The 25,880-nt window shown below is 38.8% G+C and overlaps 2 protein-coding genes across 5 annotated transcripts in view; one reads left to right on the forward strand and one right to left on the reverse strand.

Annotated features, from left to right (window-relative positions):
* Nek5 (NIMA related kinase 5) overlaps positions 1-10,265 on the forward strand; it is a 52,551-nt gene extending 42,286 nt beyond the window's left edge. Inside the window, exons 16-18 of one of the 2 annotated variants that reach the window (XM_026381851.2) lie at positions 1,170-1,307; positions 3,790-3,895; positions 10,028-10,265. In XM_026381851.2, coding sequence (XP_026237636.2) covers positions 1,170-1,307; positions 3,790-3,895; positions 10,028-10,235 — 452 coding nt within the window. In that variant the 3' untranslated portion in view covers positions 10,236-10,265. Of the gene's footprint in view, positions 1-1,169; positions 1,308-3,786; positions 3,896-10,027 lie in introns of both variants that reach the window. The other variant, XM_077792443.1, reaches the window with a different exon arrangement.
* Alg11 (ALG11 alpha-1,2-mannosyltransferase) lies at positions 268-25,796 on the reverse strand. 3 transcript variants are annotated; one of them, XM_026381854.2, is made up of 4 exons: positions 25,752-25,796; positions 23,063-23,293; positions 21,182-22,113; positions 268-332 (listed from the first exon to the last, which is right to left on the reverse strand). In XM_026381854.2, exons 1-4 carry the CDS (start codon positions 25,793-25,795, stop codon positions 316-318), a joined length of 1,224 nt encoding a protein of 407 aa, XP_026237639.2. In that variant the 5' UTR covers position 25,796; the 3' UTR covers positions 268-315. The 3 variants fall into 3 exon arrangements, with proteins under 3 accessions (XP_026237639.2, XP_026237637.2, XP_026237638.2); XM_026381852.2 differs by lacking the exon at positions 268-332 and adding an exon at positions 14,335-17,042; XM_026381853.2 differs by lacking the exon at positions 268-332 and adding an exon at positions 18,698-18,739.
* Between the last annotated feature and the right edge of the window lie 84 nt (positions 25,797-25,880).

Here is a 25,880-nt window from a genome sequence, read left to right on the forward strand (position 1 = left end):
AATTCTATGGCAGGTCATTTTTTTCACCAATAAAATTGTTTAGTAAAAGAGTAGCTTTTCCTAGGAGATTTAGAGAGTTCACAGTGCAGAGATGCACATATAATTGCTTTGTAAACAATGTGCTACTTACATGTGTGAAATGTTTTGGACTTAATGATATTTTCAGCCCAATTCCTGCATTCATTTTTGAGGTTCTGATGTAGCCTTTACTTAGGAGAGGTTCACAGCAACCACCGGGAGTTATCTTCGTAGGCAGTAAAGATTTTTATTACTTATTTCCTGTGTTCCTCTTGATTACATGGCACTGAGAGAGACCTAAAATTTAAACTGTGCTGTAAATTGAAATATGTAAGTATAGTTAGCTTTCTATGTCCTCAGATTCAACTAACCTCAGAAGAAAACTATTCAGAAAAAATCCTGATCTATACTGAACACATACAAACTATTTTTCTTGTCATTATTCCCTAAACAATAAAGTATAACAACTATTTATATCATATTAGGTATTTTAAGTCATCTAGAGATGATTTAAAGTATATGGGAGGATTTGCATAGGTCCTGTGCAAATACTGTACCATTATATAAGGCACTTGAACTCTGCAGATTTTTATAACCTTGGGGCCTAAAACCAATCCCTCTTGGGTACGAAGGGATGAGTGTATATCCACTGAAGTAAATGTAAGTGAATTGACTATTGACTATTTGATAAGACAACTGATCTAACAAGACATTGAAAGTGCAACTTAAAATAAGCAAATAGATTTTTTTTTTTTTTTGTACCAGGGATTGAACTCAAGGGCACTCGACTAATGAGCCACATCCCCAGCCCTATTTTGCATTTTATTTAGAGACGGGGTCTCACTGAGTTGCTTAGTGCCTCAGCATTGTTGAGGCTGGCTTTGAACTCAGGATCCTCTAGTCTCAGCCTCCTGAGCTGCTGGGATTATAGGCATGCACCACCATGCCCGGCTAGATTAGAATTTTTATCACAACAAAAAGACAGTTTACAACCCCCCACTAAAAAGACTCTTCTACCCATCAGCTATGTTTCTATAGTTTTTTTATTTAAAAAATAAGGGGTGAAATTAATCTAAGGTTCTAATATTCTGTGACTTCATAAAAACTCAAATAAAAAGCATTTTTATTTTTAATAATGGTTTCCTCTTTAGATGGCCAAGTTATTGTGACTGAAGGTGCTTCAGAAAATAGGAAGCAGTGGCAGCAGGAAGCACCAGGGACTTTAATGGATGCTTTGGCAGCAGCACCTCTTACAAGCAGCTCATTTTCTGCCAATGAAGGAGAGCCTGGTATGCACTTAATTTTTAACTACATAACAGTTCCCTGAGAAATTTTGTCAAAGATTTGTAGGTACAGAAAGTGGATAACGATTCCTTCAACCTGGAGAGGAGATTGAGAGGAGATCCATCCTTTTTAGGAGCCAATTTGTTTTGTCTAAGCGAATCCCAAATACTATTAACAAATGACATGAACTTCCAAGGACAGTGGCATCATTTTCTTTAACATAACCAGCTGACAGCTGACGCCAAGTGCCAGCAGCTCTGAAGCTGATGATCTAGTATTGCTTAGCTTTACCTGAGAGAGACAGTTTATGTCTGACTGTTTTGCAGGGGGACTCATGACTATCCTTTGGCAATAAAATTCTTCTGGATGTAGTTTGTTTTGTTTTGTCTTCAATTTTTGGCAAGATTTTGCTCTTTTTTTTTTTTTTTTTTGATCTGGAGTCTTACATGGTGCCCAGACTGGCTTCAAACTTCTGGGTTTATATGATCTTCCTGCTTAAAAGGCTTATTATTTATTGCTTTTTAGATTTATTACTAAGCCATTTCTTCTCCATCAATACACAAATATCATTACCTATACTTGTATCCTTTGACTGTTTTATGATTTTTATACTATGATGGTATAAATTCCTTTTGTAAAATTTTAGAGGTACTGGGGTTGTGGGTCAGTGGTAGAGCACTTGCTTAGCACATGTGAGGCACTGAGCTTGATTCTCAGTACCACATAAAATAAATAAGTAAATAAAGGCACTGTGTCCATCTATAACTAAAAAAAATTAAAAAAATTTTTAAAGGATATTGAGTGTGAATGAAAGAGAAATAGTAGCTCATTTTCTGTCAGTGAAGGAGAGCCTGGTATGCACTTAATTTTTAACTACATACATTTACTTTTATAATACCATAAAAGTTATTTTTCATGGGTTTTACTCCTTGCAAGAGAATCTTGTTGGTGTGGGGGGATCAAACCCAGGACCTTGCAAATGCTGAGACACACTGAGACACACCGCTGAGCTTACCTTCAGCCTGTTTGCAGTATATTGGCAGGCAGTACTGAATAATTGTTACGAGTGGACACTGTACTTAGACAGAATGGGAATAACTTCTGGCTCTCCTGCTGCCAATAAGATAACTAGTCTTATCTTCCATTTCTTCATTTGTAAAATCAGAGTTATGGAAATGTCAACTTCAATGAATCGTTTTAAATATTAAATGAGATAATGCATGTAAAATGTCTAGAAAGTTACCTAAATGTAATAAATTATAGCTTTTTTTAAAAAAAATTTATTTAGAGACAGGGTCTCTCTGAGTTGCTTAGGGACTCATGAAATTGCTGAGGTTGGCTTTGAACTCGCAATCCTCCTGCCTCACCTCCTGAGCTGCAGGGATTACAGCTAAATTATAGATTTTAAAATAGTGGTTTTACGGGCTGGGGATGCAGTTCACTGGGAGAGTGCTTGTCTAGCATATGCAAGGCCCTGGGTTCAGTCCTCAGTACTGCAAAAATAAATAAACAAAAAATAAAACAAAATAGAGATTTTATTCAGCCATAAAAAATGAAATTATGTAATTTTCAGGAAAATGGATGGAACTTGAGAACATTATGTTAAGCAAACCAAGCCAAACTCAGAAAATCAAGGGTTGTGTGTTTTCTTTCATATATGAAAACTAGAGAGAAAAAAGGGGGAAAAAGGTGTGTGTGGGAGGTCTTATGAAAACCAAAGGGACTTCAGTGGGATTTCAGATAGGGAGGACGACATTTGTGTTCCCTGCCATAGTCTGCTCTTAAGGTATAAAAGGGAATTTCAGAGTCTCCTCCTGTACCTGGATGGGCAAGTTTTTCCTGTAAGTCAAACGAGTAGCATCCCCCCCCACCAAAAAAAACCAAAGCAAATTACCATATTGAAGGGGTCTGATTCTCTTAGCCCCAATGATATTACACCCAAGTAGGAGAGCTGGATCATGTGGTAGTTCTATTTTTAGGCTTTTGACTGTTTCCCATAGCAGCTGCATCATTTTACAATGCCACCAACAGTGCACAAAAGTTCTAATATTTCCACATCCTCACAGACACATGTTCATTTCTGCTTTTTAATGGGGTCATCCAAATGGAGATGAGGTAATATTTCACTGTGGTTTTGATTTTAATTTCTCTGATGATAAATGATATGGAACATCTTTCCATATACTTGTCATGGTAGGGGACAGAGAGATCTACACAGCCCCTTAGCTCTTCTTTTTTTTCTCTCTTTTTTTGAGACAGGGTCTCACTAAGTTGTCAAGCTGGCCTTGAGCTTGTGATCCTTCTGCCCAGTCTCCTGAGTAACTGGGATGACAGGTGTGTGCCACTGCGCCTGGCTCTTATTCTGTTTAAATGGAGATGATTAAAGGTTCATGGTTCAATATACAACTGTAGGGTTTTTGTTGTATATTGCTCATCAAGTGTATAGGCTGAGCTGCTTTAATTTTGCTGTCATTTCGTTAACAGTAGGAACATTAAAACAATGGCTTCCTAAAGAAGAAGAGGGGAAGGTGAGAATGTCCTCTGGCATTGAAGTAGATGAGGAACAACTGGAACCAGGCTCTGATGATGATACGTAAGTAGGCCATACAACCATGGATTTGACTTCACTCGGGTTTGGAGTTTGAATCACAATGCTTGGATGGTTGGGAGACATTTTCATTGAGAGACTAAAACTGGGGCTGGAAATATAGCTCAGTGGTAGAATGCCTGTCTAGCATGAGTGAGGTTCTGAGTTCAATCCTTGGTAGGAAAAAAAAAATCTTGAGAAACTAACATTAAAACTGACATTAAGGAATAGTAATACTCCTGGTATCTCTAAAAGAAGTAAATATAAAACACTCTAGAGCTGGGTACAGTGGTACAGACCAGGTACTCAGAAAGCTGAGGCAGGAGGATTGCAAGTTTGAGACTAGCCTGAGCAATTTAGCCAAACCCTGTCTCAAAATAAAAAACAAAAAGGACTGGGGATGTAGTTTAGCAGCAGAGTACTTACCTAGAATGTGTGAGGCCCTGAGCTCAATCCCTGGTACAACAAAAACAAAAACCACTCTGGCGTTATAAACATTGTATTTTTTTTTTCCACCAAAGCTCTGCTGAAGAGGAACTCACAATTTAAAATTTAAAAATAGAATCTAGCACAGTAGCACAGGCCTATAGCCCCAGCTACTTGGGAGGCTGAGGTGGGAAGATTCCTTGAACCCAGCAGTTCAAGGCCAGCCTGGGGGGCGGTATCACAAAACCCTTTCTCAACCAACAAAGCAGAAACTTGGAATCTGCTAGAGAAAATAGTAACACAAGTTGATTAAGACCATACAAAATTCAGATAATATAATTATCCTATGAAGATTTTAATACTAAACATTTAAAATCATTCAATTAAAATAATTAGGAGGCTGGAGATGTAGCTCAGTGGTAGAGTGCCTGCTTAGCATGCACAAGAACCTGGGATTCAGTCCCCTGCACCACCACTACCAACAACAAAAAAAAAACAAGAGAAAAAAAAAAACAATCCCTCAATGAAGAACAGGAAAATTGCCTTGTCTGGACTGCTATAACAAAATACCTTGGATCAGGTAACTTACAAATGCAGATACTTACATACTGTCCTAGGTGTCAGTAAATCCAAGATGAGGCATTCAGCAGATTCGATATCTGGTCGGGGCTGGCTTTGGGGATCATAGATAACACCTTTTAGTTGTGCCCTCACATGGTGGAGGTCAATGAGCTGCCCCAGGTCTCTTTTATAAAAGCACTAATCCCATTCATTGGGGCTTTACCTTCATGACCTCATCACTTCTTAAAGGCCCTATCTCTTAAAACTATCACATTGGAGGTTTGGGTTCTGAATTTTAGGGGGATGCAAACATTCAAACCACAGGAAAAATTTTGATAATTAACTAACTAGAACTTCTTGAAATAGAAAAAATTCTCTAGGTAGAAATTAAAATTTAAGCCCCAGGGGCTGGGAAGTTATAGCTCTGTGATAGAGTGCTTGCCTAGCAATCTGAAGACCCTAGGTTCCATCCCCAGCACCATAAAAAGACAAAAACCCAAAATTCAACAAATAAACAAATACATGAATAGATATAGTTAATGAAGGAATTAATAAATGGAAGACAGGTCTGAGGAAAAAAGTTTTCTACAGCAATAAGATATAAAACTATTAGATCACTAAAAGGACCAAATAAACTTGAATCATATATATAGGAAAAATAAATACTTTTAAAGAGAAGAAGAAAAATATCAATAGGACAAACAGTTGAGCCACCACAAAAGAAAGGAATGGTTATTTTTCTCTCTTAAGAAATAAAGAGCCTCACCACCATTTGACCCATTTATCCAACTCCTTGATATATACCCAAAGGACTTAAAATCAGCTGGTAAATTGATGGAACTGGAGAATATCATTTGAAGTGAAATAAGCAATTCCCCAAATCCAAAGACTGAATGTTCTCTCTAACACACAATAAGGGGGAGGGGAGGGAAGAATAGAATTTCACTAGATTAGACAAAGGCAAATGAAGGGAAGGGAGGGGGGATAGGAAGAAGAAAGACAGAATGAATTGGACATAACTTTCCTGTGTTCATATATGAATACACAACCAGTGTAATTCCACATCATGTTCAACCACAAGAATGGGATCCTATTTAGAATAAGTTAAACTCCATGAATATGTCAAAACACACTCCACATTATATACACCTAAAAAGAACCAACAAAAAAATAAAAAAGAAATAAAGAGCCTGCATTAGAAGACTTACATCTGATGATACACAGCTCAGAGAAGTTGCAACCAAAATAAACAACAAAGGATAGGTCCATAAAATGAAGAATACACACAAAGAAGTCACCCCGTGGAAAGCCATGCAAAGTCCATGAATGATCACTGAAGGAGAGCCCAGGGCAAGACATGAAGCTAGACAGCCCTCATTAGCAACTGGGGAATTCACATCAAAACACCCAGATATGGCAAGAGTGACTACACAAAGTGCTTCAAGGTGCTGGGAAAGACTGGCTTTTCCTGGGGGTGAGTGCAGGACATGAATTGGAAACTGAACACTCACGATTCCACATTATCCGTTCTCCAGCTCCTCATACCATGTGCCCAAGGAGATACGCAGGAGGACATGAATTGCCAGATGACAGGGAGACCACAATGTCCCTCTGAATGGGAATGCAGTGTAGTTGTATTAGCTGGTGAGCCAGGATTCCCTTAAAGCCAAGAGGCTCATTTCTCTATCACACAACAGCATCCTCATGTGAAAAGACAGCTGGGTTCTGCAGCAAGGCTCAGTCTAGTGTTCGTCTCTCTACAGAGTCCTTCTTCTGTCCCTCACATCACTGCCATCTATGGAGCCCAGCAAGGCAGCTGTAGGCCCAGCTGTAGGTCAAGGTGTAGACAGAATAAGAGGTTGACAATGGCATCAGATGGACTTGATCCAATGCAGCTTATGTCCAGTACGTGCCACAGTCTGGCTGGGCACAAATCACGAGCCACTCAAGAGGAACAAACTTTATTTCTGAACTCCACCAGCACACTCCACACATGCTCCCCGGGAACGCCACGCAGCTCCTCCAGGAACCACCAACTGGAAGTCCCTCCTCCGGCACTTCCCCAACCAATGGGAACTCTTCAGGAATCCCTGCGAGAGCTCAACTGGAACTCAACTGGAACTCAACGGGAACTCCGCAAGAACTCAAAAGTCATCATCTTAATGGCTTGCTGGCGTCACCTCTCAACCACTACTTCTGGCAAAAATGCCATGCGTCATCCCAACTCGGGCTGTGGCCCTCAACAAGTACGGTCAGGTTTGAGTGGGAATAGATGGCAGGCTCTGCTGCAGTGGTCCATTCAGAGATGGAGTAACTGTCAGTTAAAGGGAGCTGGATCTGCAGGCATCAGTTGAGATGAACCTCCATGATGGAGTGAGTGGAGCTCAGCGGAAAAGCAAAGGCAAAGAGCACACTGCGTAGTAGTCCGGCACACACATTGTCAACATGCAAGTTTATAACAAAATACAACTTATAATTTTATGAAAAATGTGAAAGAATGTTAAGAGGCATGAAGGTCCAATATATGTGAAAAAAGAGTTCTCAAAGAAGAGAGTGAGGAAAAAAAGCAATATTTATTTATTTATTTATTTTTAAATATTTATTTATTTTTTAGTTATTGGCGGACACAATATCTTTGTTTGTATGTGGTGCTGAGGATTGAACCTGGGCCGCACGCATGCCAGGCGAGCGCACTACCGCTTGAGCCACATCCCCAGCCCCGAAAAAGCAATATTTAAAGCAATGATAACTGTGAACTTTTTTGCAATTTTTATTTGATTAAATGATTTTGTTTCTGCAGTGCTGGGGATTGAACCAGGGCCTTACACATCCTAAGCAAGTACTGTACCACTGAGTATACCCCAGCCTCACTTTTCATCATCATTGAGCACATGAATCATCAGATATGGGAAATAAAACAATTACCAAGCAGTAATGATGAAAAGAAACCCATACCTAGATTCTTCACACTTTAAATTATTTTAAAAAATTTTTTAGTTGTACATGGACACAATACCTTTGTTTTATTTATTTACTTTTATGTGGTGCTGAGGACCGAACCCAGGGCCTCGCATGTGCTAGGCAAGCGCTCTATCACTGAGCCACAACCCCAGCCCCCACACTTTAAATTATAAAGGAACGAAGACAAAGGGGAAATCTTTTGTAAACCACATACCTGAGAATGATAACTTGATAAGTGGGAGCTGTCAAATTTATGGATCCCTCCTTATTTAAGGATTCATGTTAAATTTGTGGTCTCTGGTTTCAGTGGAGTCCTTTGCAATACCTCACAATCCCTTGCCTGGTCAGTGTCCTTCCCTGTGGCACAGCTAGTGTGAACCCTCATCCTTGCACGCCCACTCCTGACCATCCTGCTCTCATCCTGCGACAGTGCCTGATACAGACTTCACAAGACACTGTGCGGTTTATAGGTGGAGTCACCAGAGTTTCCCAGCCCTGGAACTTCTCTGTATTCACAGAGTCCTGCTTCCCTTCTTTCCTGCTCATTGTCACCACCTTCTTGTCCCCTTGCTTTCTCAGTCCATTGTACATTGGCCCCTGCTGCCTGGCACTGTTCTGGAATATGCTCCCAGAGGTGGTCTGTTACCGTATCACCCAGGCGGGACATCATTTCTCAACCCTCATCTCCTCTGGCTTCCCCTTGGCTTCCTTACTCTTATTCTTGGCTCTTACCAGCTCTGTCTCCTTCACCTGCTGCTGAAATATTAGCGTTCTTCAAGGTTATTTTCTTGGTCTCCTATTCTTTCCCTTTCTAAAAACCTTGGTGTTGCAGTCTTCCATACAATTTCAATTCCTGGCTCTGCTGACTACAGTCATGGGTCACTTACTGACGGGCAGCTCTGGGAAATACGTGCTGTTGGGCGATTTCATCTTTGTGCAAACATGATGAAGTGCAGTTACACAACCCTGAGGTGAAGGTCGGTGAAGGTCACTTGAGGTTACTCAACCTGGCCCCTTGATGCCATCAAGAGATGCAGTAAACAAGAGATATATAAGGCTGCTGACAGGGTAACACAGTAAATGATATATGATAAAAAGTACAGTAAATTCACAACCCAGTAGCATAGTTACTTGTCAGTATCAAGTATTAACAAGATTATTATATCATTATATCAGATATATATATATATAGTTTTATATCATCATTATTAAGTATTATATGTGTCACACCTTTTGTAGTAAATATATACACCAGCAACACCACAGACATGTAACATGATTCCGAGGCCAAAGGAATTTCTCAGCTCCACTCTAATCTCGTGGGACCACTGTTGCATATGCAGTCCATCATTGACAGAGACATTGTTATGTAGTGAGTGACTGTGGTGCCTCTGAATGAGCTACATTCCCATGCCCTTTTAAAATCTTTATTTTGGGATGGGGGTATTGCTAAGTGCTGAGGCTGGCCTTGAACTTGCGATCCTCCTGCCTCAGCCTTCTTAGTCACTGGGTTTATAGGTGTATGCCACCATGCCGACTATGCTCTTTATATCCTATGATGGCCTTTTTATATAAAATTCTTAGCCTAGTGTCATAAAATGATGCTGAAACCCCGTGCATGTTTTTCAACCTCTCCCAAGCCCCAATTTCTTATCTATAATTTGATAAGAATGTCTACCTTAAGCTATTAGTATTTAAATGAAATGTAGTGTGTGATAGTTCCCAAGGTCAGGGACTGGCCTATGTGTACCAGGAACTAATATGTACAGAAGTTTTATTTTGTGTTGTTTCTTTCTCTTCCTCTCCTCTTCATCATAGTTGTGGTGGATACTAATAGATACAGTAATGGTTATTGAATGCAAATCCACCAGAGGACTGGTTCTCCCAATGTTGGTTGGTTGTCACCCTTAGGAAATCCAAACTGATACAATAAGTAATTTATTACCTGAGCGAAATGCAACTTTCATATTATTCAATTTGGAGTAGGCAATGAAAAGGGAAACTAGTTTTTTTTTTCTTAATCTTTATTTTTCTTTTTATGTGGTGCTGAGGATGGAACCCAGGGCCTTGCATGTGCTAGGCAAGCATTCTACTGCTGAGCCACAACCCCAGCCCTGGGAAACTAGTTTTCATATTAGTGCTTTTATAACACAATGTTGATTTGTTTTATTTTACTGTTTATTATTTCAGAAATTTTGAAGAGTCTGAAGATGAGTTGAGAAACGAAGTAGTAGAATCCCTAGAAAAACTCACTACTTCCAAAGAAGTAAAAAGGGAAGAGGTTTCCAGTTCCTTTAAGGATGTTGAAAAACCAGGAGAAAGAGAAAGGATTAGCATGCTGAAATCTGAAGAATTAAATGAAGGTTTGGAGGCTGTTTCTAGTCCAACTAATGACTGAATTTGCATTATTGATGAAGACAAAGGAACATCAGCAGCCAGTCAAAATATACAAGTGTGATTATTATACTTTTTCTTTCTTTTTTCTTTTTTGTGATGTTGGGGACTGATGGCCTTTGTCTTAAATAGTAAATTAGCATCTATTTACTGTAGTATCTGTTTGGGTACAAATAAAAAATATTCATTTATTTGTTAAGAATTTTCCAGTTATCCCAAGCACTTATTTTTATTTCAATTTAGATAATAGAACTTTCTATTAATTAATACCTTTACTTTAAAATTTCTTTTTTTTTATTGGTTGTTCAAAACATTACAAAGCTCCTGACATATCATATTTCATACATAGGCTTCAAGTGAGTTATGAACTCCCATTTTTACCCCAAAGACAGATTGCAGAATCATATCAGTTACACATTCACATTTTTGCATAATGCCATACTAGTAACTGTTATATTCTGCTACCTTTCCTATCCTCTACTATCCCCCCTCCCCTCCCCTCCTATCTTCTCTCTCTACCCCATCTACTGTAATTCATTTCTCTCCTTCTTTATTTTCCCATTCCCCTCACAACCTCTTATATGTAGTTTTGTATAAAATCCCAATGGCATTTCTTGTAGAAATAGATAAAGCAATCATGAAATTCATATGGAAAAATAAAAGACCCAGAATAGCAAAAGCAATACGAAGCAGGAAGTGTGAATCAGGCGGTATAGCGATACCAGACTTCAAACTATATTACAGAGCAATAGTAACAAAAACAGCATGGTACTGGTACCAATACTTTAAAATTTCTATTAAGAAATATTTGAGATAATGTATGTGCTAGGCAGAATAATGCAACTCAAAGCCCTCCTCTAGAAGACGTCACGTCCTCGTCTCTGGAATTTGTGAATATGTTGTTAACCTAGCAAAGGGAAATTGAGGTGGCAGAGGGAATTAAATTCTAACGTAATTCTAATGTAATTCTTGCTATGTTGGTCTTCTGTCAGCGAACAAGAGGAAAAAGACATGTTATATTAATTATATACTAAATAACTTTTATTGAGTTTTTAGTAGTTTTAAGTGTATAGGTTATAAACTTCAAGTGTGTGCTCTCCTACTGAGCTAGATTCCTAAACCCTTTTAAAAATTTTGAGACAGGTCTTGCTAAATTGAGGCTGGACTCAAACTTGTGATCCTCTGGTCTCAGCCTCCCGAGCACTGGGATTACAGGTGTGTGCCACTGTGCTTGGCATGGTCTTTATATCTCACAATGGTCTTTTTTGTATAAAATTCTTAGCCTAGTACATACATGTTTCTTGAATGAATAAATAACTGCTAATACATTTCTTGTTAAAACTGTAAACTTTTTGAGGCAGGAAACTGGAAATTGTATCATATTAATTCCAGTGTTAAACATGTTCCTAGAATTAGATATATTTAATTTAAATACTAGATATATATCTGCTGAAGGATGGACAAGATGGCTAGATTTTTAGAATTCCATCTGAAATATCTGCTCTATACTAAAACTAAAATGGTGCATTGGTTGGTATGTTGTTGGACCAAGAAAGAAAAGATGAGGAAGAGTTTTTCAGATTATTTCTAAGATCTGCTTAGTATTTGCATTTGTCTATTTTTCACTAAATGTGGGGAATGCAAGTATCAGGAGTCACTCACCTGGGATATGTCCAGTGTTTAGTTCCTGGTGATATTTGAGGGACTGTTCTTTCAACTTTGTACAGTTACATTCTACTTGTTTAGGGAGGTGCTTAGTATGTGTATATCATGAGGCTGAAATTAAAAAGTTCTCAACATTATGTTTATTTCAAACTGGGTAACAAGTGGTCCTGAGAGATTGGAGCATCATTAATTCTACAGCTCTGCTAGTGGTTGCCATACATGTTTATTTACTTTCAAGACATGACTAGTTCAGATATAGTAAATCTGCTAGAATCTGCATGTAACCCCAATTTTGAATGGAATGTGAAAGCATGAGAAGCAAAATGATTCCTAAAAATCCAAAGACCAAGTCAATGAAAGGCAGAAGAAAGAAAAAAGTTTAAGAATAAGCATATCAGTGTGTGTGTGTGTGTGTGTGTGTGTATACACACATATATCAGTGTGTATATATATATATAGACATATATATATATATACACACACATATACATACATACACTGCAAGTATTCATTGGGGTAAATACATATTATCGGCAAGGGTTTTCAACCTGTTTCAGCCCCTAATTCATCTTACCATTTAAACACATTCCCTACATTGTGTTCTTTAGGGGCAGTTGATGGACTTTGCTCTGATTTTAGGCTTGGCTCCAGCTACTGAACAGAAACTGTTTGATCAGACCTGCATCTGCTTGTTTTTAGAATACATTTTATTAGGAAAATCAGCTTTTGTTAGCTATGTATGATAGTCACCAAACCAATTATCCTTTAAATGGTGCCAATAAGTACATAAACCCAGCAACTTCCCTTCTCTTTTTTAGAAAATTTGTTCTTTTTATGTATGACAGTAGAGTGCATTTTGACATATCATACATACATGCAGTATAACTTCCCATTCTTGTGGTTGTACATGATGTAGAGTTTCACTGGTCATATACTCATATATGAACACAGGAAAAGTTAAGTCCAATTCATTCTACTGTTTTTCCTATTCCCATCCTTTCATTCTAATGTCTAATCTAATAAACTTGTATACCCCCACCCAATGCCTTAGCATCCACACAAAAGAGAGAACATCTGGCCTTTGGTTTTTTTGGGACTGGCGTATTTCACTGAATATGATAGTCTCCAGTTCCATCCATTTACATGAAAATGCCATAATTTCATTCTTCTTTACGGCTGAGTACTACTCCATTGTGTGTATATATACCACATTTTCTTTATCCAGTCATCTCTTGAAGGGCACCTAGATCCTGTGATCTCTCTTCTAAGTGCCTTGTAACTTTTACAGTAGTCCATGTGAGCACAGACCACTAAGATATTAGAACTGATGCTAATCTATTTTTCTAAGATGGGAAAAGAGAGTTAGCAGAGGAGCAATGGAGAGCAGGGGTAAATTACAGAGACCAATTAGCTTCTAGACACCTATATAGCTTGTAGTTTTGCAACAAAAGTTAACTTTTCTTTCATACTCATTGACATGGCACAGACATACTATTTCAGTCTTGGAGTTTAGGGTATGCTGCAGTCTGGCTGGGCACAATTCAGGAGCCACTTGTCAAAAGAAATGAACTTTATTTTTAGAACATACACACCACACCACACAGCTCCTCAGGAAAAACCCTCAGAGCCCAACTCCCACCACCGGCTTCCCACAAGCCTCTCAACCTCCCCCACTCCTCCTGCTCTTGAGACTGATTGGCTGGGGCGCGTGGGCAGAGCGGAAAAAAGTCCCCCAATGAGCAGCTCCTTGGTCTGAAAGGGGGGGAAACAGCCCAATGAGCATTACTGCAGAGGAGCCAATCAGTTGGCAGCTAGAAGTTTGCTGGGGGCCGCTGTGAGCCAATCATCAGCTGGCAGCTGGAAGTTTGCTGGGGCCCCTTCAGGTGTGGCTCTCAACAAGGGTACATTTACATAATTAAACACAAATATTCTGAAAGCAATGATAAACATACTGGACTTTATCTCATAATGTTGCCTATAAGATTGCCCTATAAAATACCCTGGAAATTATTAAAGTATATGAGGGCTAGGTATATAGCTCAGTGGTAAAGTGTGGGCTTGGGTTAAATCCCCAGCACCAAAACCACTAACCAAACAAAAAAAACCCTCAAGTGTATGAAGCTCTGCAGTTTTTGGTATGTCTGAAATATTTATTAAAAACAAAGTCTAGCCAGGTGCAGTGGTGCATGCCTGTAGTTCCAGCAGCTCAGAAGGCTGAGGCTGGAGGACTGCAAGTTCAAGGCCAGGCACAGCAACTTAGCAAGACTCTCAGCAACTTAGTGACAGGGCTAGGGATGTAGCTCAGTGGTGGTAAAGTGCTGGGTTCAATCCCCAGTACAAAAAAAAAAAAAAAAAAAAAGGAATTTCTTGGCGTGTGGAACAATAATAATTAAATTGGGAGACTACATGAAAGATATAAAAGGCACTGTATTGGGAAAAATACCTAAGAGAGTGAAAAATCACTGCTTTAAGTTATATTTAGATACAAATACATTTTGCATCTATTAATCTAAATCATAATTAGGTACAAAGGCTATGAAACATATATTCTATAGTGCACAGTTGGAAATAGGAATGTAAATCCCCATTGCTGTGGGTTTAAAACAGCATGTTTGGGCTACTCAGAAGGGAAGTCTTAGAAGAATTAATATCACCCAGAAGTTCCCCAGACAGACATACCACTTGGATACTTCATAGTAAGTCACTCAGAAAACAAACAACAACAAAAAAACCCCAACATATACTATATCAGATAAGAAAAACTGAAAATGAACATATATGCAAATAATTTTTTTTACATTTGTGATTCATAAAAGTCATTTTGAAGAAAGTTAAAAATGTTTAAGGAATTCCAGAATCTTCTTTTCCTTCACTCCAACCTCTACTTATACTCTGTTTATTTCAATTTATCTTTAGTTCCATAATTTTGTGTTGATGGATAGGCTGAGGAATAGCAAAAATCTTACCTCAAAGACTAGCTATAAGATAAGCATTGAAAGGTTGAAAGTCAGAACACTGGGATATTACTGATGCTTTCATTAAACAGCTTTGTGACACTGAAGGAGTCTATTACGTTTTTTAGACTTAAATTGTTCTTGTCTATGAAGTTGAAAATAGGAGAAAGCTGGACTGAAGAATTTGCAGAATTTCCCAACTACAATTTACATTCTTTGTAAAAACTAAATCACCTTCACCACAAAAGTTCTGTTGGTGCATGGCATCTGGAACAGTTTTATTGCTTTTTAATCTGACAATAAAGATGGGCTGCAGATGAATCAACATAACTCCAGTAAAAAATAAGTGGATAGATGAATATTTGAGACTGCAAAGGAATAATATACCTCTTTCAAATGATTCGAACATAAATGTAAAAAGACTGTAAAGGGAAGGTCAACTCAGTGAACTAGAAGGAATTACATATGCAGAAAATACCAACAGTTGTAGGTCTTTATAGCCATATCTGCACACTTATTTGCTTTTCCATGCTAGTTATTCAGGACAGAAGTCAAATTAAATTTATACTAATTCCTAGCTACCAGTGTAGAGACCAAGGATCCACATACAATTATAATGCACTAGTAAAAGACAAGATTATAAAATATATTTACTATAGGTTCTTGCCTTTAAAGTAACTTTCAAAATTTTCAAAGAAGTTTCACTCCCTCTCAGTGGCACTACCTCTAAAAGGTAATCTAAAAGGTAGTGAGGACAGGTATTAACAAACCCAGATTATAGATTAAAAATCTGAAACTCAGAAAGATTAAGGTGCAGCTTTAGTAGGAGGAGGCCATACACTGTAAATGATGATGAATTTACATTTTATCATTATGAAGCTGGCCCAGGTATGACAACTGCTACTCCAGTCCTGTTTTCAAAATGCCACTTTTAATGCATGATGCTGATCATAGACACTCTGTCAACAGCTCTGTGCATTACACCATCATGATGTAAAAACAAACAACTTATCTTTATATTCTCTTGACTTTTAGCTTAAGATGTGGAACTGCTGAGAGATGAGGAGACACCCAGAGATATATGCTATCACAGCACTAAACAAAAAGCACCTTTCACAAAAACCTAGTTATGGAAAATATTGGTAGTAGTAACTTGATCCCCACATGCTTCCACACACACTGGAATCTCTTGACTATATATACTTTGGGAACATGATTAGATAAGCCTGCTTCAAGTTTCTTTTGATACTAGGGATTGGACCCACGGATGCTTAACTACTGAGCCACATCCCCAGCCCTCTTTTTTTGGAGACAGGGTCTAAGTTGCCTGGGGCTTTGCTAAGTTGTTGAGGCTGGTCTCAAACTTAGGATTCTCCTGCCTTAGCCTCCCAAGTCACTTGGATTACAGGTATGTACCACCATGCCCACCTATTTTTTCTTTTATGAAAATCACTAGATGCATTTAAAAAGGTCATGCATAATTTGCTTAGAATTTAAATGTACCAGAATTTTGGGGATGTGGGAATGTACCTTGGTAGATCACTTGCCCTATATTTAATTCACAGCATTAAATTTTTTTCTTTCCTGTTTGCTAACTTGAAAAATTGAATGTAAAAGATATAGATTACATCAGAATTAAATATAAAAAGCTATATAAGATTACCTTTCCATTTCGGTAATTTTGCCTTTTTTCATTGAAATAAATACCGTGTCTATATACACTGCTGAGAACACTGCTCAGGCTGACTTTATTATAACAGGGAGTGAGTTTAGAAAAATATTTACTTATGAAGGCATTTATGATATTTTTTGGTGCTAGAGACTGAAACTAGGGTCTGTACATACCATGCTCTATCACTGAGCTACATCCCTAGTCCAACCATTTTATATAAAATATCTTTAATTTATACAGATGTGGCACTATTTAAATAGCTTCTCCACAGATGATAGGAATGTCACTTCAAACTCCTGATCAGAAAATCTCCTTATGGATTCACGAGCATTTTTTCTGATTTGGAGTCTCCTTTCAGCAGACAGGGAAAGAATATGAGCCATAGTTTCAGCATAGCCTTCTTCACTCTCAGCCAGAAATCCAGTTATATCTCCTTCATGAGGGACAACAATGTCAAGCTTTGGGCCCCCTGAATTGTGTGCGAGTATAATTGTGCCAGCTGCCATACACTCCACAACACCTGAGGAGGGGAAAAAAAACACACACATTCTTTTAGGTTGGTTGTTGGTTTTGTAGTACTCAGCTTAGAACCCAGGACCTCACACATACTAGGCAAACACTCTACCACATAGCTACATCTCCAGTCCTTTTTTTTAAAATTTTTTTTTAGTTGTAGATGGACCCAATCCCTTTATTCTTATTTATTTATTTATTTATTTATTTTTATGTGGTGCTAAGGATTGAACCCAGTGCCTCAAAAATGCCAGAGGAGTGCTCTACCACTGAGCCACAACCCCAGTCCATCCCTAGTCCTTTTTATTTTAAGACAGGGGTTTTGCCAAGTTGCCCAGGTTGGTCTTGAACTTATGATCCTCCTGCCTCAGCCTCCTGAGTAGCTGCCATGCTACTCAGCCATCCTTTAAGTTTTAGAGTGTGTTTGTAAGAACAATGATGAGGGTCTCCTTCCATTTCCATGTAATTTCCCTTCTCTCTCCCTTTCCCTCCCACCTCTCGTCCCTGTTTAATGTTAATCTTCTTCTCATGCTCTTCCTCCCTGCTCTTCTGCAATCTGTATACGGGGGAAAAATGGGAGTTCATAACCCACTTGAATCAAATGTATGAAATATGATATGTCAAGAGCTATGTAATGTTTTGAACAACTAATAAAAAAAAGAACAATGATGAGTAGAAACCTTCAGAAATGTCAAGAGACTCAATGACAAATTTAATTAAATGTCTATATGTCTATAAATTTGATCATTTAACTGCCATGGTGCAAAATAAAATAATTTAACCAGACACGGTTATGCACACCTATAATTCTAGTGGCTTGGGAGGTTGAGCCAGGAGGATTGTGAGTTCAAAGCCAGCCTCAGCAACTTAGCAAGGCCCTCAGCAACTTAGCAAGACCCTCTCTCTAAATAAAATACAAAAAGAGCTGGGGACATGGCTCAGTGGTTAAGTGTTCCTGGGTTCCATCCCTGGTACCAAAACAAAAAAAAAGAAAAAGAAAAGAAAAAAAAAATTTAAAATTTTTTAGTTCTAAAAGCTTCACAATAATGCTGCTTCATTCTTAAAACAGGTAAGTAGTTAGAAGTCTATAAAAATATTCTATAAAAAGTAAGTATACTGCATAAGACAAATGTCTAAATAATGTTAGCAAGATGGTAGAATATTAGCAGGTATCAGAAAGATAAAAGGAGTGAAAAGATATCAAAAGCAAAAGTTTAAGAGTTCAAATTGCGTTACTAGCAGAAAACAGAAAAATGTAAACTACCTCAGTGATGCGTACTGCTGCCGGTGCTCATGTTAATGCCTGAATTTCTGGTGTATTTGATACTACTGTGTCAAAGAGCAGTTTTGAACTAAACAGAAGTTGTGGTTAGTGTTTATCAAATGATACAGGTGAGGGTATAAAGTACCTCAGGCAGCTGTTTTTTAGCTATATTCTTGGAGAGAAGCCCTTCAGAAAATGATTTAAGTGATCACTCCTCTGAAGGATGGCACAGAGCTGGTATCATCCCAGGTGCACAGGAAAGAAGCTCAGTCGTTCCAACTGCTTCTTCTACAGCTGTGAAGTCCCTGCAGAGCGGCATTCAGCACCTCATAGGTTGTTGAAGGGCAGCAAACTTCCTTTCACCCTTTCTCTTAGACCTAAATCTAATCAATTCATTTCTTCCCTCCATGATCTTCCACCTCTTCATCTTTTTCTTTGTACTGGGGAGTAAATCCAAACCCAGGATACTTTTCAATGAACTGCATTCCCAGAACATTTTTTTATTTTTTGAGACTGGGTCTCATTAAGTTGTTTAGGACCTTGCTAAGTTGCTGAGGGTGGCCTTGAACTTGTAATCCTCCTGCCCCACTCACTGGATTTACAGGCATACATCATCATATCTGGCTCTCCTGGTCCTTCTCTATCAGCATTTAAGTTAGTTGGAAATCATAAAAACAGGATGGTAACTGCATGTGTTAAATAAGGGCGGAAGCAGAGTCAGGAATGAGCACCTGGGTCTCAGGGAAGGCACACAAAGTTTTCTTGAGACATTTTCCCTAGTTATTGATCTCTTTCACCTTCTTTCACAGATAAACTGAAGTGTGGTCTGCATGAACTCCACTTGCTCACCTTTAACTAATGCTCAACTCAGCACAATATGGCTTTTGCTTCCCCTTCTCCCCTGAAACTAGTCTGTCCCAGGTGCACAATGACTTTCTTACCTTTCCCAGCATCTAGGCAGCATGGGACTCTGTTGCCCTTTCCCTTCTTCCTGAAACACTGTCTTCCATGGGCTCCAAAGCACTGCACTCTGCCTGTTTTCCCCAACTCATATTCTCCTTTTTGCTGGCCCCTCTTCTGCTCACTCCTTAACTGCTCCTATTCACAGCACTTGGCTGAGAGGCTCTTCTTGCACACTTTACCCACATCTGCAAGGCTTCAATAACCACCTGGATAAGGACGACCCCTCACTCCACACTTCCACATCAGGTCTCACGTCGCCTTCAGGCCCATATTTACAATGACCTACAGGGTACAAGGACTTACATGTCCCATAGCTGACTCAAACCCCACTCACTGGAGACTTGGCTTACCAAGTGCCCTGCTCCTGGGTTCCCTGCAGGGAAAGCCAACACCATCCCCACGGTTGCCCAAGCCCAGGAAGTCATTTGAGTCTGCCTGCTCCCTCATTTAACATATTTAGCTAACCACCCAGTCCAGTACTCCCTCAGAATCTCTCTCAAGTAGGCTTGCCTACCAAGTTCAGATGGCCAGACCCGCTGCCTGGGTTGCTGTAGTAGCCCAGCTCAGCTTCCTGCTCGCCCTCATCCTTCCCACACTCCCCACACTGCAGCCATAGTGGGCTTTAAGAAACAGAAGCTTTTAAATGCGGTAATTGAAATGCTTCCATTCTGGGCTGGGGAGCTTGTGGTAGAGCACTGACGTAGCATGTGAGGCCTTAAGTCCCATCCTCAGTACTGCCTCCTCCCCACAAAATATTCTTCAATCCTTTCCCAATGGTTGGACCTGGCCCAGATTACCTCTGCTGTCCTGCCCGGTTTCCTTCACACTGGGCTAGGTTGGACTCTTAGTCCCTTGAATGTGCCTGGTGATGATTCTGCTGTCACTCTTGTGGCAGTGTTGCTGCCTTTGCTGGATATGCTCCCCTTTGGGCTGCACAAGTTCTAATTATTGTCCAGGCCCCAGCTTGGGTGTCACAGTACTTTTTTTGGCTACCATTCTCTGCTCCTATGAGTGTGTTAGGTGTTTTTTGGTAATATTCTTAGCACCCACCAGAGTATACCTGGCACAGATTATAAGTGAAAGGAAGCACAGGAAGCCATATCCTGTGAATAAGGTTATGTCAACAAGTTCCTGCTGAATTTCTCAGTTTAGTATCGTGCTACTAACTAGGGATTTAAAACAATGTGTAAAAAATTAAGTTATGATTTTGGTATAAGAAACTTCACTTGCATGTTGTCCTATTTTTCCCTTAACAGTTTTGTGAGGTACAAGGTAGGCATTTGAAAAAAATATGCTAAACCAAATTAGGCACAAAGCAGTACTTGGTCTTACACTCAAGTAGTGTGCTTAACATGAAGTCAGCATAGAGGTAGCAATCTGTGCTAGAATAAACAAGAAACAATAAAGGGCAAGGAGATTTAAATGGAATACTTAGGATGGGATATGGCAGCAAAGGAGGAGAGGCCATTTCAATAATGAGTGTAGAATCAATAAAAGACACAAAGAATTACTATGAGAATCCATATGGAAACAGAGGGTCTAAGGTTTTGATGTACAACAGAATTACCAGGCAGCTATATTGAAATACCTGTCCAGAGGGCCCTGTCCAGTTTCTAATTTGGTTGTTAACAGGATTAGGGTAGGGTCTAGGAGTCTGTAGGTAGGTGAGTTTAGATGGGGAAAGAAAAGAGCAGTAGTTATCTGGGTGAGAATCCAGGCCCTACCACTTCCTGTGTGACTGAATTTAGCAGTTTCTAAACCTCTGCACCTGGGTTTCCTCATCTGTAAACAGGAATAATAATAATACCTATCAAACAGGGTTCTGGAGAAGATTAAACTAGATCATACTTCTAAAAACCTCAACACAGTTACCTGCAAAGTAAGTGGCACCAAATAAGTTGTTTAAAAGACAAACTTACCAATTCCAAAATGCTCATTCCACATGGTATGCAGACCAATTGTTGCTCCAGACAAATAATTCTTTAACTCATCAAATGGAATGTTTATTTTAAATTCCACATGTTCTTGAACTCCTAAATCCTCAGACAGTCTTCTCAGTTGGTTTACTCTAAGTTCATCATCTTTGTTACGACAACCTCCAATGAGGACAAGTTTAAGTGAAGAAGGTGACTCAGCTAGTTTCTTATCCAGCAATTTTGCAAAAGCTTTGATTTGCAACGGATGATTTTTTTCAGGCCTGAATTGGCCAATGGAAACCAACATATGTCCTGGGGTCATTTTTTTCTCATGTAAGGGAATATCCAGAAATGTCTGCACATTGCAAGGCGGATAAACAATATTAGTGCAATTCCCAACCTTCCACAGTGAGAGAATATGGTTTAGTGTCCAAGAAGAATTGACCATGACTACATCACTGCAAGAACCAACAAGTCCATAAATAAAAGCAAACAAATAGTAGTAGATCAGCTTTACTTTGCTGAGAAAAGGATTCTTGGTAATGAAGGTTGCATTATTAAATCCAACATTTTGATTCTTCACTACAGAGAGCATGTCAGTGCTGATAGTGGGATAATGAACATAGCTTCCAACTCGGCAACCCCCTATATACTTAAACAGAGGGAGTGTGAAGGCATAGCCCATTGAATCAATGTAAACATCAGGAACACACTGCATCAGAGCTTCCCAGCCAAGAAAAATGGATCCTAGACTTTGGCCAAGCAGTGTAAAGTGAGGATACTGTGAATCTTCCACAAGGTAGCGTTTCTTTAAGAAAACAAATTGCACTGGGCAAGTTAACCTGATGTTAAATCTTCTGAAAGCACCTTCTAGTATCTGTTGACCACTGACATTAACATCACCAGTATAAACAACATATACTGCTTTAGGATACCTAGAATAGAATATAATAGTTAAGAATGTCATTTATTTAGGTTCAAATCAAGCAAAAAGTTTTCTTATAATCTTAAGCTCATTTTAATACTAAAAATTGCTTTCCACTGTTTTTCATTCATTGCATTTGAACTGCTGACTATACCCTTTCCTGAGTTGTCTACTGCCCAAAGACTAAAATGCTGGTTCTTCAAATAAGAACATGTGCTATGGTTTGAATATTTGCATCCCCTCCAAATTCATGTGTTGAAAATGACTCCTCGATATAGTGATATTAAGAGGAAGGGGCTGCTGGGGATGGAACTCAGTGGTAGAGTTACTCAAGGATTCTGAATTAATAAAATTCACAACCTTTATTGTTTCATCAAAGATACTTTCTCTCTCTCTCTCTCTCTCTCTCTCTCTCTCTTTCTCTCTGGTACTGGCATGTACAAGGTTCAGGGTTTGATACCCAGTACTGCTACCTCCCCCAAAAGGAGGGGGCCTCATAATGAGATTAATGCCTTTATTTCTCCATTTATTTGGTGCTGGGTATTAAACCCAGAGTCTTGTGCATGCTAAGCACACACTTTACCTCCACCCTCAAGTGCCTTGTGATCCTTTTGCCTCAGTCTCCCAAATTGCTGGGATTACAGGCATATGCCATTGTTTCTGGCTTAGATTTTTTTTGAGACAAGGTCTACATTGTCTAGGCCAGCCTCCAACTTCTGGGCTCAAGCAATCTTCCCACTTCAGCCTCTATCATAGGCATGTTGGGGGCACTGGTTTAAAATTCAACAGGACTGTATGAAGCAAGTGAGCAAATGAGAGAAAAATTCTCTTATTAAAGAACAGTTTAAAAAAGAAATTCCTGGCTGTGAATAAGGTACAAGAGAAAGGAATTTCTGAGTAATATTTTTTCTAGAAGTGGCAACAATATAGAAAATTTGCTAAACATGATGAATACTTACTTTTTCTGCAGGGTTCTCAAGGCACACCATAGAACTCTTTCCCCTCCTCCACCAGCATTGCAGTATGGATGAAAAAATGCAATCACTATTGGATTTTTCCCATTTTTGCTGGCTGACACTGACTTTTTCTTTCTCTGTAGCAGTAATCTGAGTCCCCAAAGGACAATGACCAAACATATACATAAAGCTCCACATACAATTAGCCCAGGGAAGAATAATGAATAAAACAACCTGAAATAAGAAGGAAAAGGTGAAAATTCATCTGATGCCCATATTTTAAAAAAATTTTTACATATTTACTTTATGTATTGGTAGCAAAGAAAATTTTTGTAGTTTGCAAGCCTGCTAACAAAATACTTGAAATACTTTTATGGTGCTGGAGATTCAACCTAGGATCTCAGACATTCTACCCAAGACCCACCCCTCCTACTTTTTTGTTTTTTGAAAATTCTAGGCAAAGAGGCCTGCATCTGGGGTCCCACCTTACTCAAGAGGCTGATAGGAGGATTATTTGAACCCAGGATTCAGTGGATCTTTTACTTCTCCATTTTGTAGCATTGTGACTTGGTAGTTTATCTGTCCATCTTTCAAGTAAAAATGGTCTCCCATAAAGTGTCTAATTCAGCATGCAGCTTAGATGATTAGGTAACAAACTGATTTTCCTTGAGACAGCCACCATTTAGCAGTACAGAGGTGCTTTATGTGTCCCCCCACCCCCATTTTGTTATATACAATATTAAAGATATATGTATTCAAGGGTTATGATTTAACAAAACTCATAACTTTTACTATTTAATCAAAGATTTTTTTTTCTTTTTCTTTGGTACTAGTACTTTTCCACAGGGGCACTTTTCCACAGAGTTGGATCCCAGACTTTTTTCTAACTTTTTATTTTGAGACAGGGTCTTGCTAAATTGCTTAAGGCCTTACCAAATTGCTGGCCTCAAACCTGTAATCCTCCTGCTTCAGCCTCTTGAGTTCCTGGGATTATAGGCATGTGCCATGGCTCTCAGTTCATCACTGATATTCCTAATTAAAACTGGGTTTTGCAAGTGCTAAAAAACACAAGGACTAACTACTACAGTTTGGCATTCACTGCCTTGATTTGTACTAGGGCAGTTTTACTCACCGTTACTTTTGTACCATCAGTATATATGTCAACATACTGAAAAAAACAATTGCTATTTTAACATTATTACAAAAACAATTTTGACCTTGAAGACTTACTGAAAGAATCTTGAATCTGTATGGATCTATGAACCACACTTTTAACTACAACCTTAAATGATTAAATGTTAAATAATGACAAATCTTACTTGCCACTTTAAGAATATATGAGTTGGAATGTGTGAGTTCACAAAAGCAACTCTATATAGGACAGTCTGCTTCCCTAAGAAGAGCTTTCAAAAGCCTGTTTTACTTATAATGTAAATGACTCAGAGAATCTAAAGATTTTTTTTTTTTAATGACAATTCCTTCAAATGGTTCAGTTTTACATATAGGCCTTTCAAATTGAACCATTTAACTTAAATCAGATTCAGAATCATACTAATAATTAAAATTAAGCCAGTCCTTTGAGTATGTTAGTTTCAAAGATACACTTACAGTTTCTATAAATAAATTTATTAAACACCATACAGTACTCGCACATTAGAATTATTCATTTTAGGATTTACATATAATTAAAATATGTAGTACTAAATAATGTTTGCTCATATTTAGACAAAAGGCTTAAAAAAAGGTGGCTGTAATCAATAGTGAGTCACTCATTTAGCAGACATTTATAAGGCAGGTAGGTAACATGAAAATTCTGAGAATATACTTTCCCATTCAGAATGTTTTAAATAATTATAGAACTTGAAGTAGGACAAAAATGAAAAAGAAATACCAGAGTTTTGTTGAGAATATGCACATACTGCTATTCGGGTATATATTGTGTTAATTATAAATTTTCAACCTGACTAGGTAGTAGCGTACAGTAGGTCTTCAGTTTAATCAGTGCAGAGTAAGGCATTTACTATATCACAATATTATAACAATGGTGGAGAAAAGTGTTTTCTCACCAAAATATTAAGAGTGTTTATCACAAGATGGTAGCATTCCTTTACTTTTCTATTTCCTAACTTTTCTTTGGAAGAAACGATAATGTGTATTACAATAAGGGTAATATTTTCATATAAGTATTTTTACAACAGAGACACTAAATCAATGGATGGCAAAGCGTCCCTGGGTTCAATTCTCAGTACCGAAAGTTGGGGGGAGATAGAGAAAGAGAGAGAAACGGAGTGGAGGGAAATTGATTTCTTTAACTAAGAGAGAAACATGATAGATTGGAAAATCACTCTCGGCTCAATCATAAGGGAAAATTAGTAATGCACATGTAAGTACCATGACAGAGTTATTGGACTGCGAAAAGAAAGAAAAAGTTGAAACAGGGAAGGAACGCCCCTCAGCCACAGGCGAAAAAACTGCGGTAAACTGAGTCTTTAGACTCAGTCTGCTCCAACCTGAGAGACCCCGCAGGGAGGGGAAAACCGCTCACTGGCCTGAGAAAATACCCTAAATCCTAGTAAATTAGCCTACATCCATGACAAGGGTGGCCCTTCTCCCGCAAACGTTAGCTGCACTGGATAGCCAAGTGTCACCACCCGACAAGTAGCCCTTCGAGCCCACAGCACCCGCTCCTCACCTCAACAACTCGCACAAGCACCAACCCCCTTTGGAGGCCGCCATCTTCGGCCGACCCCCGAACTCAGGAAGCGCTTGGCCGTTCCTCTTCCCTATTGGCTACTGAGGAAGCTTGAGGCGTTCCCCTGGC

The sequence above is a fragment of the Urocitellus parryii genome, chromosome 2 (assembly GCF_045843805.1).
Source record: "Urocitellus parryii isolate mUroPar1 chromosome 2, mUroPar1.hap1, whole genome shotgun sequence".
NCBI classification, from domain to species: domain Eukaryota; kingdom Metazoa; phylum Chordata; class Mammalia; order Rodentia; family Sciuridae; genus Urocitellus; species Urocitellus parryii.

Excerpts from the sequence above, each read along its gene's own strand:
- Alg11 (XM_026381852.2), bottom strand. The coding sequence starts at position 25,795 with ATGGCGGCCTCCAAAGGGGGTTGGTGCTTGTGCGAGTTGTTGAG. Across the intron at positions 23,294-25,751 it reads TGCTTGTGCGAGTTGTTGAG|GTTGTTTTATTCATTATTCT; the intron begins GTGAGGAGCGGG and ends TTCTTATTTCAG. Across the intron at positions 22,114-23,062 it reads TTGAGAACCCTGCAGAAAAA|GTATCCTAAAGCAGTATATG; the intron begins GTAAGTATTCAT and ends ATTCTATTCTAG.